Source organism: Equus quagga, chromosome 1 (genome assembly GCF_021613505.1).
Source record: "Equus quagga isolate Etosha38 chromosome 1, UCLA_HA_Equagga_1.0, whole genome shotgun sequence".
In the NCBI taxonomy this organism is placed as follows: domain Eukaryota; kingdom Metazoa; phylum Chordata; class Mammalia; order Perissodactyla; family Equidae; genus Equus; species Equus quagga.
In genome coordinates, this window is record NC_060267.1 from 92840978 (window position 1) to 92856788 (window position 15811).

The 15811-nt window shown below is 46.0% G+C and overlaps 1 protein-coding gene across 11 annotated transcripts in view; it reads right to left on the bottom strand.

Moving 5' to 3' along the window:
* Positions 1–15811, bottom strand: part of AK8 (adenylate kinase 8) — a 136328-nt gene that overhangs the window by 64902 nt on the left and 55615 nt on the right. For all 11 annotated transcript variants that reach the window (XM_046656090.1, XM_046656111.1, XM_046656073.1 and 8 more), the window contains 2 exons: positions 13825–13956; positions 5634–5723 (listed from right to left, as the gene is read on the bottom strand). In XM_046656090.1, coding sequence (XP_046512046.1) covers positions 5634–5723; positions 13825–13956 — 222 coding nt within the window. The remainder of the gene's footprint in view (positions 1–5633; positions 5724–13824; positions 13957–15811) is intronic.

Genomic DNA, 15811 nt, shown 5'->3' on the forward strand with positions numbered 1-15811 from the left:
GGGGGCACAGGTAACGCTCGTTAATGATCTGTCTTCCACGTTTTCTTTTCTACACATCAGGACTTGCGCTTTTAGGGGGAAGTTATTATGCCAATTAAATAGCTGTTTTCTCAACTGAAAGTCAGTATATGTCTGGCGTGTGCACCAAGGAATTTGAGCCTTCCGATAATTGAACTGCTTTAGCTGCTGGAAGGATGCTGACGGGGTGGGGTTGGTTATGGAGGTGAAGTGAGTTAGGAGCTCATTGTAATTTGGCCAACAAGCCGGGCCAGCAGGTGTTGGAATGCACAGTCCTCCCTTCTGCTCCTGGCGAGACAGGAGATGTGAAAAGCTACAGCCTAATTCACAAACTCCACTGCTGGGGACACACCCTCGCTGGTGGTCCCCTGACCTGACAATCCCAAAACGTGAGTGTTATGTGGACAGATCAAGATGAGCATGTCACACACTTAGAGCAAAGACTTCAACCAACAAGGACAAGATACTCCTTTGGCTGTCGTAATATCTTCCCTGGGTAGCCAGTCTCCAGAGAAAGCCCAAGCAATGTTCGAGAACTGAAACAATCACCAGAGCTGGGGTAGAAGGCAACTCTTCTGAACCAAAGAGATGGTGGTGCAGCACTAATTAGACCCAGCAATCTGGAATCAGGTTCCAGCTACTGCCGACAGCCACTGGACCATAATTTATGGCTGAACTACCCGAGAAGGCTAAAAATACAGCAGGGCTGACTTCTTTCTGATGGGCCAAGTTGAGGTCGAGGAGGAGGGCTAGTTTTTATATTAAATGAAAACTGGGGAACCAGACATTCCAATGGGCAAAGACTGCCTTCCTTGGGAAGCTCTAGGTCTCTGGAATTAAGAAATATCACCTTCCACGAGACCCTTTGGTAGGAACGAAGCCCCAGGGAAGAAGCTGAGCACACCATCTGGAGGTGGTGGCCTGTGAGTCACCGATGATCTGAGCAGAGTGAGATCTAGTTGCGCCTGTGCCTGATTTCAGGGAGGGAGAAAAAGAACAGTGCACACACTGCCATAGTACATGTTGGCAGCAGAGTTCATGAGCGCCAACCATCTCATTTTAAATGGTATATAAACAGCTGAGAACTTATTTTTCCAAAAGCCTGGAATAGTTTTTACTTGTTTGTACCCACGTAAAAGTGACAGGAGCTTCCTGGCAGCTAAGCCTGCATGATTTGAGGCCCGACCCTGTGTCGAATGCAGCCCCCACTCCCGTTGGCTGTAATGGAGGTTGCTGCATAAAAAATGCCGTGTGCAGAGCCCGGGGGAATAAATTTGTTCTGTTCGCTGAAGCTAGAGTCGGAATGAGTTTAGGAGGTCAGACCTATATATTTCAAAGTCCAGGGCACAGAACAAGCATCTCGCCAACCCTCTGTCCACAGTGCCATCGCCGAGAGCCTGAGATCAAGAGATTTAGGATGAGCTAAGATGGGGCCCTGGAGTCTTTTGCCCAGTAAATGTGGAAAGAGGCGAAAACAACACAGTTATTAATTTTGTTGCTGATTCGAAAAAAGGAGGTGTTGGCAGCACTTGTGAGGACAGAAAAAGAACATAACTAAGTCTGCAGAGGTCACGACTGGGACATAACATCTGAGACCCCATGGGGGAAAAAGGAGGAAGTGGTTCCATGCTGGTAAAAGATGACATCTGGATCTACTCAGCTGAGCAGGTGATGGTGGTGGTGACAGCGTGGGTGGCCAAGATGCACTGCAATCACAGAACTGCCTGCCTCTGGGGCTTGCAGCTCCAAGGTGAGGAGAGAGGGCAAGAGCCTGCAAAGGCAGGGATCCCAGTGAGAGAGGGGCAGAAGGTGTGACCCGGTCAGCCAGCAGCCAGAAACACTGGGCCGAGAGTCCTCAGTGGAGGAGGTCTGGTACCGAGAAGGGCACTGCCTGGCTGAGGCAGGTGGTGAGGGTGGGTTTCTACACTGGGTTGGCTACATGGTAGGATGCTTCAGTAGTGACATCTGCCAGTTCAGAGATGCCAGGGCTCTGCCCCAGGGGGATGAGGCCACCGGATCCTTACAAGAATCTCCACCTCTTTAGCTGATCTCCCTGAATGTTGTAGATTTCTGGATGTCATGTGCGAAAACACATGCAGGGGGGTGGCCTGGTGCTCTCCTGTGTTCCCAGGAATGCTGCTGGCACCCAGGGCAGAGACATCCGAAACATGCCTAGATTTTGAAGAGAGGAATCTGAGATGCCTCGACGGGGCCCTACAAGGGATGGAGGAGCAACCACTGTGCTCCTCTTCTGGAAGATGTGTCAATGGGCTGAAAGTGTTAGGGGCTGTGCCATGCTGCTCTTGAGTATTCCGGAGGAGCCTCCTGATTCCAGGGCAGTGCTGGGAAGATGAATTCTGTGTTCCTTCCACATCTCTGCCTCACTCTTCCTCAGAGAGGAACTGGCCTTGTCCCTTGGCTCCCGTCCCCCAGCTGGCTGGCGCTTGCTCCAGTGTGGAGGACTTCCCTTCCCAGTTCTGCCTCCCCTCAGGCAGGGCTCCTCCTGGGGAAGGTCTGGGGCCAGTCTCCCCATCCCCACTGTGGGGGTGGGGCTGTCTGTTTGGTAAGGGGCCACCTCTGCATCTCACCTGGCTTGTCCCCAGGCCTGGACTTGGAGGGCATATTAGGAAGCCCACATGTGCCCTCAGATCTCACCACATTCTCCACCCGATGCTCCCAGCAAACTCTGGGTCTGTCTCCTAAAGGATTACCACCCCCAAACCCCAAACAGTGGTCCATCTCGACTTGAGTCCCAGACGTTAGCAACGCTGGATTCCAGAAGCAGAGGCTCGGCTGGGCTGCCACCTGCAGCTGTCCAGAGAAGCAAGGCTGTGGTTGGCTACACAGAGTTTCCATGCTCAGTCTGTTCTTTCCTTGGAAACCCAATTCAGTGGAGAATCATTTACACTGTCTTTCTGTCTCAGCTGGTAGTGAAGTGGGCCCCCGCCAGACCGGGTGGTTCCAGTGCTCCTCCTCTGCGAGTTGAATGCTTTGGTTTTCTCCGCAGCTTCTCCACAGCCCACTAATGAGACGCTGTTAGTGGTTACGAATGTAAATGCATTCTTTGTTATCCCTGCAAGATCAGGATTAGTGAAATGACAGAATTTATTGCTTCTCTTAGAAAGATATGATATTGGTGGTGGTTGTGTCTTTAATGTTGTAGGAAGGGCCAAAGTATAAAGCCACAGAGTCTAAGTGAACCAAGGGCCATAGAGGAAAAAATCAGCACAAAGCGTCGAAGAGTGAAGCTGCCCACCACTCGCTAGCTTGATAGGAAATTGGAAATTGTGCACTCAGTTTCCTTTGGAGTCACCAAACAACCCCCCAAAACAAAAAAACAGCTCTGCCTCTTGAGCACCAACGAAAAGACTCCTTGGGTTTATTTTTAGTGGTCAGAGAGAGAGAGAGATTTGAAGATGCTACACTGCTGACTTTGAAGATGGAGGAAGAGGCCTCTGGAAGCTGGAAAAGGCAAGGAGACAGATTCTCCCCCGAGCCTCAGGAATAACTGCAGCCCTGCTGACACTTGATTTTAAGACTCCTGACCTCCAGAATTGTAAGATGACAAATTTGTGTTATTTTAAACCACTAAGTTTGTTTCAGTAGCAATAGAAAACGAGTAACTTGGCAATACCCAGAGATGGCAAAGACACAGAGAACAGGAGCATTCCCGGGGGCCGATGGCAGGAGTGTACCTCAGTACAATGCGACTGGTCACAATTGTGGATGGGCATTACCTTTGACCCAGTCCATCAATTTATCCTAAGATAATCAGGGTTGTTCACAAACCTGTGTAGGTATAAGGTTATGCATTATAGTATCATTGGAGAATTGCAAATTTGGAAACCACCCACATATTTACTTTTTGTAACTTTATTTTGAAAAAAATTCAAAAGTACATAAAAGTTGCAAGAAGAGTCAAAGAATCCCTGCCCGGATTCACCCATTGTTACCACTGGCTCACGCGCTGGTCACCGGGCTTCTTTCTGAACCACCTAATGCTTGTTAGTGGAGAATGAAACGAACTATCATCCAGCCCACACAATGGAACGCTGTGCAGCACAATTTAAAACAATACAAATCTATGTTAGTGGGGAATTAAATTATCACCCGTGCAGTGGACTACTATGCAGCAACATTTAACTTATCACACTCATTTATTCAACAAACATTCTTTAGGGTTCTAATTACCACCCCCCACCCCAACAAACGGGAAGCTGGCGTTGCTGGGCGTGCGTCAGGCACTCGACCATTGCTGTTGCTGTTACTCTCTGACAACAGCCGGCCCCCAGGCACTGTGCACGCGCATCACGCCCCGTCCTCACGGGACCCTGGAACCTAGGGAGTTCTGTCTCCGTCTCACTACCAGGAAGCCTGGGGCTCTGAGATGGGCCACGTGGCTGGTGAAGCTGGCCGTGGGATCTGAGCCAGACAGGGAGGCACCAAAGCTTGCACTGGTTTTTATTCTCACCTGGTGCCTGCCTCCCCCTCATTCTATTTACCATTCCAGTGAGTCGGGAATGAACAGACTCACTCACTGACCCAGCCCGATGCAGATCATTGTGTCTGATGGATCCAACTCCACCTCACTTGAACTTCACCCCGGGGACTAGAACATCTTAAGGAAAGTTGAGAGAGTCAGGCCAGGACGTCATCCCCAAGGGGCTCTTTGAACTGATGGCTAGGAGCAAGCAGCCTATCCTTATGTGCGTCCTCATCAACTTACTCCATCCAGAAAATGGTGGAGGGCAATGAGCATTCTGCCGGGAGGGTGTCCCAGGCAACGCGCTCATTGTCCATTACAATGGCAGCTTCTTTCTCAGTTGATTTTCTTCATACTAAGTATATGTTGATATCAGACTTGATAACTGAGCTCATACTGGTTGCACACAGGAGCTATAGCACTTTATACAAGAGAGGAAGACGTGGATCTGTGGAAAATAGACTGCCCCAAGGAAGCGACACGGGGTCTAAAGGAGCACAGACATGAACTGGCTGTGTGGCCTTGGCAGCTCAGTCCCTTCCCTGTGGCTCATTTGTGGATTCAGGAAACTGGACTAGAAGGATCTCAAAGGGACCCTTCCTAGGAGTCAGATCCAGGGAATGCTTTCAGATTCTAGATCATAGGAAAGACTATCCAGTCCAGCCTCCGCTATCAAACAGGTAGCATCTAAACCCCTGAAGACCAACAGCCGGTCAGTCATCGTGTCTGCAAAGCTGTCTGAACCTTCTGGCTTCTGATTGCTGATTAAATTGAAATACTTGCCCATAGCATTTTTGTACACCAAATAACAGAGGATGTAGGCAGCTCGGTGGCTTCTCTTGGCTCTCAATTTTAAGTGTGATTAGGCACAGAAAGCAAATGTTCTTGAGAAATAGAAACACTGCTCATGATAACACAGCACAGCCACAAGTCCCCTCACTTGGGACAGACTCGGAAGCCAAGAGGCCTGACCAGGGAACAAAAACAGAGCCTTTGCTTACACGCAAGCCCAATTTTCACTCCCCGGTTGTTTTCTGCAGCCTGAGCCCGAAGGTGCTCAGTGAGCTGAGCAGGGAGCAAACTCTCTCTCAGAGCCTGGAAGGCTGTGGAAGTTGCGGGAAGTGTGGCCTACCTGCCATGTCCTTTTCAAAAAAGGGCTGGATGACTTCGCCAAATTTTGACTTGTCTGCCACGGCCTCTTTCAGCAGCTGCCCACAGCAGACTGGAGGGGAGAGGAACAGAAAGGCACCCGGTAAATTTTAAATAGAAGCAAGAGTGAGAAAAAAAGAAGCCCCAGTGCTGCCTGCTGAGAGAAAAGAAAAAGGTCACTGAAAAATATAAAAGGGCTGCTCTGAGCCTGGGTGTGTCAAGTGAGAGTACATATCAAAGGGGAATCAGGGAACAGAAAAGCAACTGAGGAAGGAATGAAAAGGAATGCATTCGGCAACAAACATATTAAAAATTGACGGTGCAGGGAAGACATAACGAGGGCGTCGCCACCAGAGAAGCTCCTGCAGGGCCTCGGTTACGCCAGGACTTGCTGAAGGAGCTCTGGTCGGCGTGGGATTGACACCCGGTGGAGAACTGCTTGGAGCTGAGTGACGTGTCACGAGTGTGTTCATGCTCACCTGCGATTATGCGGGGGAGGGGGAGAACTTGTTTCTACAGCCCTTCCAGGAGTTTCCACGGGATGACGGGGCCACAGACAGGACCAGCTTACATGACAAATGGACCCACTCATAACTGAGGCAGCATTCTGGAGTCACTCGCCCCATAGCTGCTGACCCTCTTTGGATCCATGGTCTGTGTAAGCGAGGGCCTTTCTATCCTGAGCCCCACTGTGTCTCCAGACCCCAGCCATGGGCAACATGCAGCAGGTGTCAGTCAACACATGTGGAATGAATAAACACAGGCTACCCTATCATTGGCTATGAAAGCCCTTAACAGCCAAAGTTGAGAGGTTCAAGCTGTTTTCCAAGTTAATCGTACAATCTTGCTTTTCCTTTCTTTAAGGCCAAGAGGTTGTCTTTCTATATTAAAGAAATCAAAAGCAATCCTAAAATTAACTGGAAAAAGTGAATGTTTAATACAACAACCATCACCAAAGACTTATTTCTCAATAATGACATATTAATTCACCGTGTAAATGACAGAAGTGATTATATCCAAAATGACTGGCAGTTTCACCCGCTAAGGGAAATATAAGCAATAATAAAAGCTGACAGTAACTGAGGCCTTCCCCACGTCAAGCACCAAGCTAAGTATGCCTTGTCTTCTTCAGTCCTCACGACAACCGGTTGCTTTTTAGATAAGGAAACTGAGACTCAAAGAGGTGAAGTAACCTGCTTTAGGTCATAGAACCAGGACGCCGCAGAGCTGGGATTCAAACCCAGGTCATTGTGACATCAAACCCATCCTTGGCTTCCAGTTCTGGCCAGGAGGAGTAACAGCTATCATATTTACCTTCTGTCATAAAAAGCCATAAAACTTAACAAAATACATGACGCAACTCTTTTCAGGCATTGGACAGCACACGGCTATGATACCCGGGAGAAGAGAAACACACAAAGTGAGTCCCACATTCACCCTGGATTTCTACGTATGGGCACTTTTGAAACCACAGCACAGAAGAGGTGGAACACAAACAGAGCAGTGGGAAACAAAGACTGGAGTTTGGGGTTCTGAGACAGCTGGAATTAGGGGAACAGGGTAATGGAGAGGACGGAGCTGTGCAGAGAAGGAGTTCCAGGAATCTGCACAGGTTCACTCAGTCTTTGGCCAATGCAAAGCTGCACATGTGCAGGGTGAGACTCCACAAGGCTTGGTAGAGAGAAGATACTGGGAAGCTGTGAACTGAGTGGAGGTTCTCACAGCACCGGAGATGCTGTCATTCTGGCAGCCAAGGTGAGAGACCTTGCTGAACACCCCTTTCAGCTGAGACTCTGCAAGGCCACACTTTAGGCATAGGGTTACACCAGGCCTAGAGGAAGCACACTCTACTTCCACCTCAACAAAGACTAAACATAGGCCTCAGTGGGATCAAGTTGATCCTCCAGTAAAGAACTGCCTGCTAGAAATCAACGCTTTTTGATTCCATATTCTTAAAGGAGAATCACACAATCCAGGCTCTCAACAATGTAAAAATCACAACGTCCAGCATATAACAAAAAACTACTTGAGATGCAAAAAACTAAGAAAACATGACCCCTACAAGGAGAGAGAACAGGCCATAGAATCAGACCAAGAGATGACACAAATGTCAGAATTAGCACACAAGGACTTTAAAACAGCTATTATAAATATGTTTAAAACTTTAAAGGAAACGGTAGTCAAAATGAGTGAACAGATTGGAGAATCTCAGCAGAGAAATGGAAACTAAAAAAAAGAAACAGATGGAAATTCTAGAACTGGAAAATACAATATCTTAAATGGAGAAAGAATCACTGGATGGGCTACGATCCGTGAATTAGAAGACAGGAAAACAGGCAATAGAAAGTATCCAAACTGAAGCAAAGAGAAGAGGGGGGACTGAAAAAAAAGAATAGAACCTCAGGGACCTAAAGGACAATATCAAGCAGTCTAACATACATGTAATTGAAGTTCCAGAAAGAAAAGAGAGAGAGAAAAAAAATTTGAGAAAATAATGGGAGAAGAATTTGAAAATTTGACAGAAAATATTAACCCCCAGCTCCAAGAATCTGAGATCCAAGCAGAAGAAACATAAAGTAAACCATACCCCAATACACCATAGTTAAGTTTCTGAAAACTAAAAATAAAGAGAAAATATTAAAAGCAGCCACTGGCGGGGGTTGGGTGGGGGAGATGCTTTATATAAAGAGGAACAATGATAAAAATAATCCCTGAGTTCTCTTCAGAAGCTACGCAACCCATAAGAGAATGGAATGACATCTTTAAAATGCTAAGAGGAAAAAAACCTGTCAACATAGGTTTCTATATGCAGCAAAAACATCCTTTAAGAATGAAGGTTAAATAAAGCCACTTTCAGAGAGATGAAAGCTAAGAGAATTTGTCACCAGCAGACTTGCACTACAAGAAATGTTAAAGGAAGTTCTTTAGGCTGAAAGAAAATATCAGATGGAAACTTGGACCTAAACAAAGGAGTGAAGAGTGTTGATAGCTGGGTATACATAAAAGTCTTTCCTCATCTCATTTCTTGACTTAAAAAAAAAGACAAATGAGTGTTTAAAGCAAAACTAATTACAATATACTGTAGGGTTTATAACATATGTGGGAGTAAAACGTATGACAACAATAACACAAAGGCCAGGAGCAAGATAAATGGAAATATACTACTGTAAGCTTCTTGTGCTATATGAGGTATAATACTAATTCAAGATAGACTGTGATAAGCAAAGGATGCATGTTTAATCCCTAGAGCAACTACTAACAAAATAACACAGAGACATAGCTAAAAAGGCAATAGAGGAAACAAAACGGATTGCTAAAAAATATTTAGCTAGGGGCCGGCCCCGTGGCCGAGTGGTTAAGTTTGCGTGTTCTGCTGCGGCGGCCCAGGGTTTCACTGGTTCGATCCTGGGCATGGACATGGCACCACTCATCAGGCCATGCTGAGGCGGTGTTCCACGTACCACAACTAGAAGGACTCACAACCAAAATATATACAACTATGTACTGGGGGGCTTTGGGGAGAAAAAGGAAAAATAAAATCTTTAAAAAAAAATTTAGTTAATCCAAAAGTTGGCAGGAAAGAAAGAACAAAGAACAGATAACACAAACAGAAGACAAAAAACCAGGGTGGTAGACTTGAAATCAACCATATAAAATTACTTTAAAGGGAAATGGGTGAAATGCTTCAATTAAAAGGCAACAATGTCAATCTCTGTATGACTCCACTCATAGGTGGAAGTTAAACATGTAGACAAAGAGAACAGATTAGTGGCTACCAGGGGCAAGGGGGGGTGGGGGGTGGGCACAAAGGGTGAAGTGATGCACCTACAACACGACTGACAGACAATAATGTACAACTGAAATTTCACAAGGTTGTAAACTATCATAATCTCAATAAAAAGTTAAAAAAAAATGGCAACAAATGTCAGACTGGATTTTGGGGTGGGGGGGAGCAGATTAGCCCTGAGCTAACATCCACTGCCATCCTCCTCTTTTTGCTGAGGAAGCTTGGCCATGAGCCAACATCTGTGCCCATCTTCCTCTGTTTTACATGTGGGAAGCCTGCCACAGCATGGCTTGGTAAGTGGTGCGCAGGTCCTTGCCCAGGATCCAAACTGGTGAACCCCAGGCCACTGAAGCAGAGCACATGAGCTTAAACTGCTACGCCTCCGAGCTGGCCCCTAGACTGGATTTTTAAGAAAGCAAGACCCAACTAAATGTTGTCTATAAGAAACATATTTAGAATATAAGACACAGAGAGTTTGAAAGGAAAAGGATAGAAGATATGCTGTACAGACACTAATCACAAGAAAGTTAGAGTGGCTACATTAATATCAGACAAATAGACTTAAAGAAAGTGAGTATTACTGGAGAAGCAGAGGAACATTTCCTAACAATAAAAGGGTCATTTCATCAAGAAGATATAACAATCCTTCGAGTATACGCATTTAACAATATAGCTTCAAATTACATGAAGACTGGCAGAGAAATAGACAAATCCACAATTACAGTTGGAGATTTTAACACACTTTTCTCAGTAACTGAAATAATAAGTAGAGAGAAATCATTAAGGATATAGGAGATTTGAACAACACTATCAAACATCTTATCCCAATTGACATTTATAGAGCACTATATCCAACAATGCCAGAATACTTATTCTTTTTTTTTTTTTTTAAAGATTTTATTTTTTTCCTTTTTCTCCCCAAAGCCCCCCGGTACATAGTTGTGTATTCTTCGTTGTGGGTCCTTCTAGTTGTGGCATATGGGACGCTGCCTCAGCATGGTCTGATGAGCAGTGCCATGTCCGCGCCCAGGATTCGAACTAACAAAACACTGGGCCGCCTGCAGCGGAGCGCGCAAACTTAACCAATCGGCCACGGGGCCAGCCCCCTTATTCTTTTCAAGTACACGTGAAATTCATCAATACAGACCATACACTCGGCCATAAGAAAGTATCAACACATTTGAAAGGATTGAAATCACATTGGGTATGTTCTTTGACCACAACAGAATTAAGTTAGAAGTCTATAACCAAAAAAATATGGAAAATTCCCAAATATTTGGAAATTAAGCAATTATACATGAGTCTAAATAATACATGGGTTAAGAAAGAAACCACAAGGGGGATTAGAAAATAGTTTGAACTGAATGAGAAAACACAACATATTAAAATTTCATGAGATGCAGCTAAAAAGTGTTCAGAGGAAAATATGTAATATTAAGTGCTTGTATTAGGAAAGAACAGTTAAAAAGCCCAGCCTCCCTCCACCTCGCTCTGCAGGGTCCTGTGAAGAGAACACTGCAGCAGTCTCCTCTCCCAAAGGTTCGAAAGTTCCAAGGCTCTAGACACAAGCAGGCCCGCGACTGTGTGGGCTCAGCCCTACCTCACTCTGCTTGCTCCCCCTCCCCAGCCCACCTGGACCCTTAAGTTCCTTTCTTATTTTGTCTACTTTGCCTTATCTGTGTGCCTAATGAAGTGCACTGCACATAGTAGACACTCAGTGAGTAATATGAAAAATATTTTAACAAAATTTTTCAAGGTGGTTTCTGGTTAGAAAATTCAAGCTTATTGGGGAAAAAAAAACCCCAGAATTGTATAATATACCATTCTACAGAGATAACCAGTTTGGTGTATGGATGTTCTTTCAGATTTTTTCTGAGCATGGACTAACATAAACTTTGAAACAAAAATGAGATGATACCCTGAACACTGCCGAGTGACTTACTTTCTGCCCCCTCCCTCATTTAACAATACATCATGGACATCAAGCCGATTTGTAAGTTTCTTTCTGCTTTTTCTTCCAAAATTCCGCCAGTACATAGTTGTGTATTTTAGCTGTGGGTCTTTCTAGTTGTGGCACAGAGGACGCCACCTCAGCGTGGCCTGACGAGCGGTGCCCCGTCCATGCCCAGGATCTGAACCAGTGAAACCCCGGGCCGCTGCAGCGGAGTGCAAAAACTCAACCACTTGGCTACTGGGCGGGCCCCTACAGGTTTCTTTTTAATAGCTGCCTAGTACTCCATTATATGGCTTTGCCATAACTTACTTAACTAACCCTGTTAAGAACAGAGTTTGGGGTTGCCTCTATTCTTCCTTATGCATCCTTTGCATCTCTGGTTGAATATTTGAGTGAGTATTTCAGTAGAATAAAATCTCGGGAGTAAAGTCATTGGGCCAAAGGATTTGCAAAGTTAGCTTTTTAATCAATAGTGGCCTTTATCTTTCAAAAAGCTGTGCCTGTTTATATCCCCACCAATTGTAAATGGAAGTCTTTCAATCAACCTGGTTGGAGTGCATGTTGGGTTGTTTGTTTGGAGATGTTTCCGATGACTTACAGGTTCCTAATGTGGAGATGAGAACCAAGCCAGGCGATGGCCACGGGGCAGGCAGTTCCTGGAGCCCTGGGTGCAGACAGGCCTCCACATGGAGACCTCAACAGACAGGCAGTGCTCGCTTCTGCCCATAGTAGGTTCTTTAAATCGGTTTACTGAAATTTCATGATGTCTCATCTTTATCAAGAACATCTTTGAGAGATGTGAGCTTTCTGAGTCAGTCTCCAAATGCTCAATTGTCGAAAAGAGCCCCCAAATGGCTCTTTTGTTACAAAGCAAAAACTATGATGAGCTTTTCTACTTTCATTTTTGGAAAAATCTAGGCTAGTAATTTCATTTTTTTCATGTTTGGTGCACTGAAAACAATTTAAATTAAAAAATACTTTTCTTGAATGAGAGTGTCTGCATAAACGAAAGACAGCACAGTGACAATTATTTAAATAAAGCCATGAGCTACATTAAGGTATTGCTGTTGCGATTTTCAGACCCTCCTTCTGCCATTAAGGCTCTTCTCACTATAACTCTTCCTGTCCCTTCACATAACAATCAGTACAGACACTTAAATAAACACGTGGGTGCAGCTACAAGTAGACTGCTGCTCGTTCTTAACAAAGAAGTCCCCTTAACCAGACCTGGAAATTTAGTCTTATAATACTCTTAAGAGGAAAAATCAAAAAGAGAAGAGATGATCTGAAAAACTCCATTATTTAAAAGAAAACAGTGATACAGGCAACATAATTTTTTATCCCAAAGTGTCCACACTATTTTCCATACTAATCAAATCAGAATACCACTGTTTAGTATTTTTATTAAAATACCAATACTATTATTAGTATTTTTCCATACAAATCAGAATAATTGCTTGGTTCTCTATCTTCATTTAGTGGGTATGATTTTTATCACTGATTCCTGGCTAGTCTTAGCGGCTTTGGAATTTTAAGTTGGAGGAGAACTAATTGAAAAGCATTTTTATTCAAACCTTCATCCTTCTGGGGTGGTGTAAATATATATATATATATACATATATATTTGTGTGTATGTGTGTGTGTGTGGATACACGCATATTTGCATGGCATGGACGTGTAATTCAGGGGCATATATACATGCATATTTACATATTTTGGGTGCAGGTCTCATGTTTTCTTGGTTAATAAAGTAGAGGTTACTCCGGCTTATGGAATATAGGGGGTGGGGCAGTGCCTGTAACTCCCTCCAGCAGCACTGTGTGTCTGCTACAGTTTCTTCCTCCTTTCCAGTCCTTTCTCCTCCTGAAGGCAGGCTGGCAGCCAAGACCGCCTGGGACCACCCCGCGAAAGACCTGGAGAATTGATTTCAATATTTGCTTTCCTCCTGGTAAAATATTCATTGAAACTGTGCCAAGCGAGAAGTCTTCCTCTGGTTCAGAAATTGTTTGCCTGTAAACACGCTGACCTGGGTTCCGGAGCCAAACGAGATCGGAGAAAATAAATAAACAGCAGACCCATATTATGCAAGAGCTGCAGCTTCGCGGGAGACTGCGGGGGCTGGATGGAAGCACCTCTGGTGCACAGCACAGAAAAACCACTGCTCCAAAGGATGTAAAAAATGACGACTAGAAACTGCTCCGGCTCTTTGGGCTGTGGACATGTTTTTACCGGTTAATGTTTTCATGGCAATATTCTTTGGGAGGAAAAGTCCTTATCCCTGCAAAGATGGACTAACTGGAAACTGTTCAGAGCAGAGAGCAAGAAAGAGAAGTGATACCGGCCTCCTTCGCACCACCCCCATAAAACGGGAAAGCTTGGGAGGGCAGGAGGGAGGGGAAGGCTCTGAAGCAGGGTGGCTGCCGGGGCACTCACCGTTGACGAGGCTGTATTTCTGGGCCAGGAGGGCAGCCTGCAGACTTTTCCCACTGCCCATGGGCCCGCAAAGCAGCACCCTCGGGGTGAATGGGGCATTAGATCGATGGTTGGTTTGGACGTAGGTCAGAGCTGGAAAGAGAGGATGTGAGGATAACAAAGTCAGGTCCTAAAGAAAGGGAAACCAGCTTACAACGCCTCTGCTGGGGCGCTTTTGGGGGCAGTAATTATTTCTCTCCTTTATAGCCCCATGGAAACCCTCTGTGCATCTGCAGAGCAGCCACAGGGTGAAGCTGCGGGGGAAGGAATGATGCTTCAGGCCTGGACACCAAGGTGAAGAGAGGGCAATGAGTCCACAGAAGCGGCCTCTGAGCACCGCCCTGGAATGCCTCTACAACACAGCGGGCGTGGCATCCGTGTGTCCCTCCTGGTTGAAGGGGGCCTGGGCGTGTTGTTGGGGGGCTGGTCCCAGGACACAGGATACACACTACTGGGTTGAGATGTTTCCAAACTGAGGGCTGAGCCCCTAACCTGAAGCCCCGGGACCAGGTCAGTCCCCTAGTGTCAGACACAGGCTTTGATAAACGCATCAGGCCACATGGGGGCCTGGCACACCAGGACTTCCAAAGGACTCAGGAGTTGGCGGAGAATAATTTGCAGTGGTGTTCCGGTGACACCAACTTTGTTTCGAATCTCCAAAGAGGCAGTGATCAAACAGGTCCCCGGAGTGCGTGAATGTAGCTGCCCTGCCTGGCCCATGGTACACCCCTGGCATTTGATGAACAAAGAAGTGGGGAGACAGGAGCGAGCTTCTCTAACACTGAGGCGACCACACCATGGGGGGCACGGGGTGCCAAAAGCTACTGAACATCAAACCAGGCCACCCCTCAACCCGAGCACACAGGAGGGAGTGTGAGAGCTAACTGCGGGGTCCATGAAAGGGCAGCCCATCAGCACCGCACAAGGGAAGCTGCCCACAGGCTGAGGCCCAGACCCCCAGCCACCCGCATCAAAACAAGGTCTCCCTCCTCAGCCCCGCCTCCTGCCAAGAACCCAGACCACCCTGCAAGGTCAGCCCTGTGACGGCTTCCCGCCTTCAGATGGATTCTGCCCTGGGCTGGGGGCTGAGCCAACTGCTGCCTTCAGGAACCGGACCACGCAGAGACTGTTGACAGGCGCAGCAGGGTTTGCCAACCTTGCACTTCGGCAGTTTGAGGCACTTCCTTGGCATCTACCCACCAGGTACTAGTAGCACACTCCCAAGTTGTGACAACCACAAATGTCTCCAGACATTGCCAAATGCTCCCGGGGGGGAAGACAAAATTGAGAACCACTGGGATACGTTTATCGTGCAGATTTTGAACTCTCGAATTTTTGTAGGACTGTTTAATTGGAAGGATCATTGGAGACGCTACAATCCTCCTCAGTTTAGAACTAAAGGCATAGTAAGCGAATCCACAGACTTCAAGGTTGTGATAATCATTGTCACCATCATCGCTAGCACGTATTAACCACTAAGCTAAACACCCTATAGGCATTATCTTATTTGATCAGTGCAACAATCTCATGAGGGATGTCATTCTTGTTCCCATTTTACAGAGAGCTGGCAGGGCTGGGGTAACTCTCCCAAACCCACTGCTTTGGGTAACCTTTTCCGTCAGTGAGGATAACCCGGAGTAAGCGATTCAAGCAAGGTTCTCTCTATCCTCAGACCTTCCGTGATCTGACACATCTGAGGAGCACAAATACTACAGGCAAAGCAGCCTGCTTACAAATGATGCCTAATTTACAGTAAATAACTAAGTTAATTAGAAGTAATGATCCCCCAGACAGTCTCAACATCTAATTATTCTTTTTAAAAATATGTGGTTGCTGGATGCACTGCAGAGAGATTTAAAAAACAACACAGAGAGAATTTTGCATTCCAATTTTCAATTTATCTCTCTGCATTATTAATTAATAATAATTAATATTCAGACACTCATAT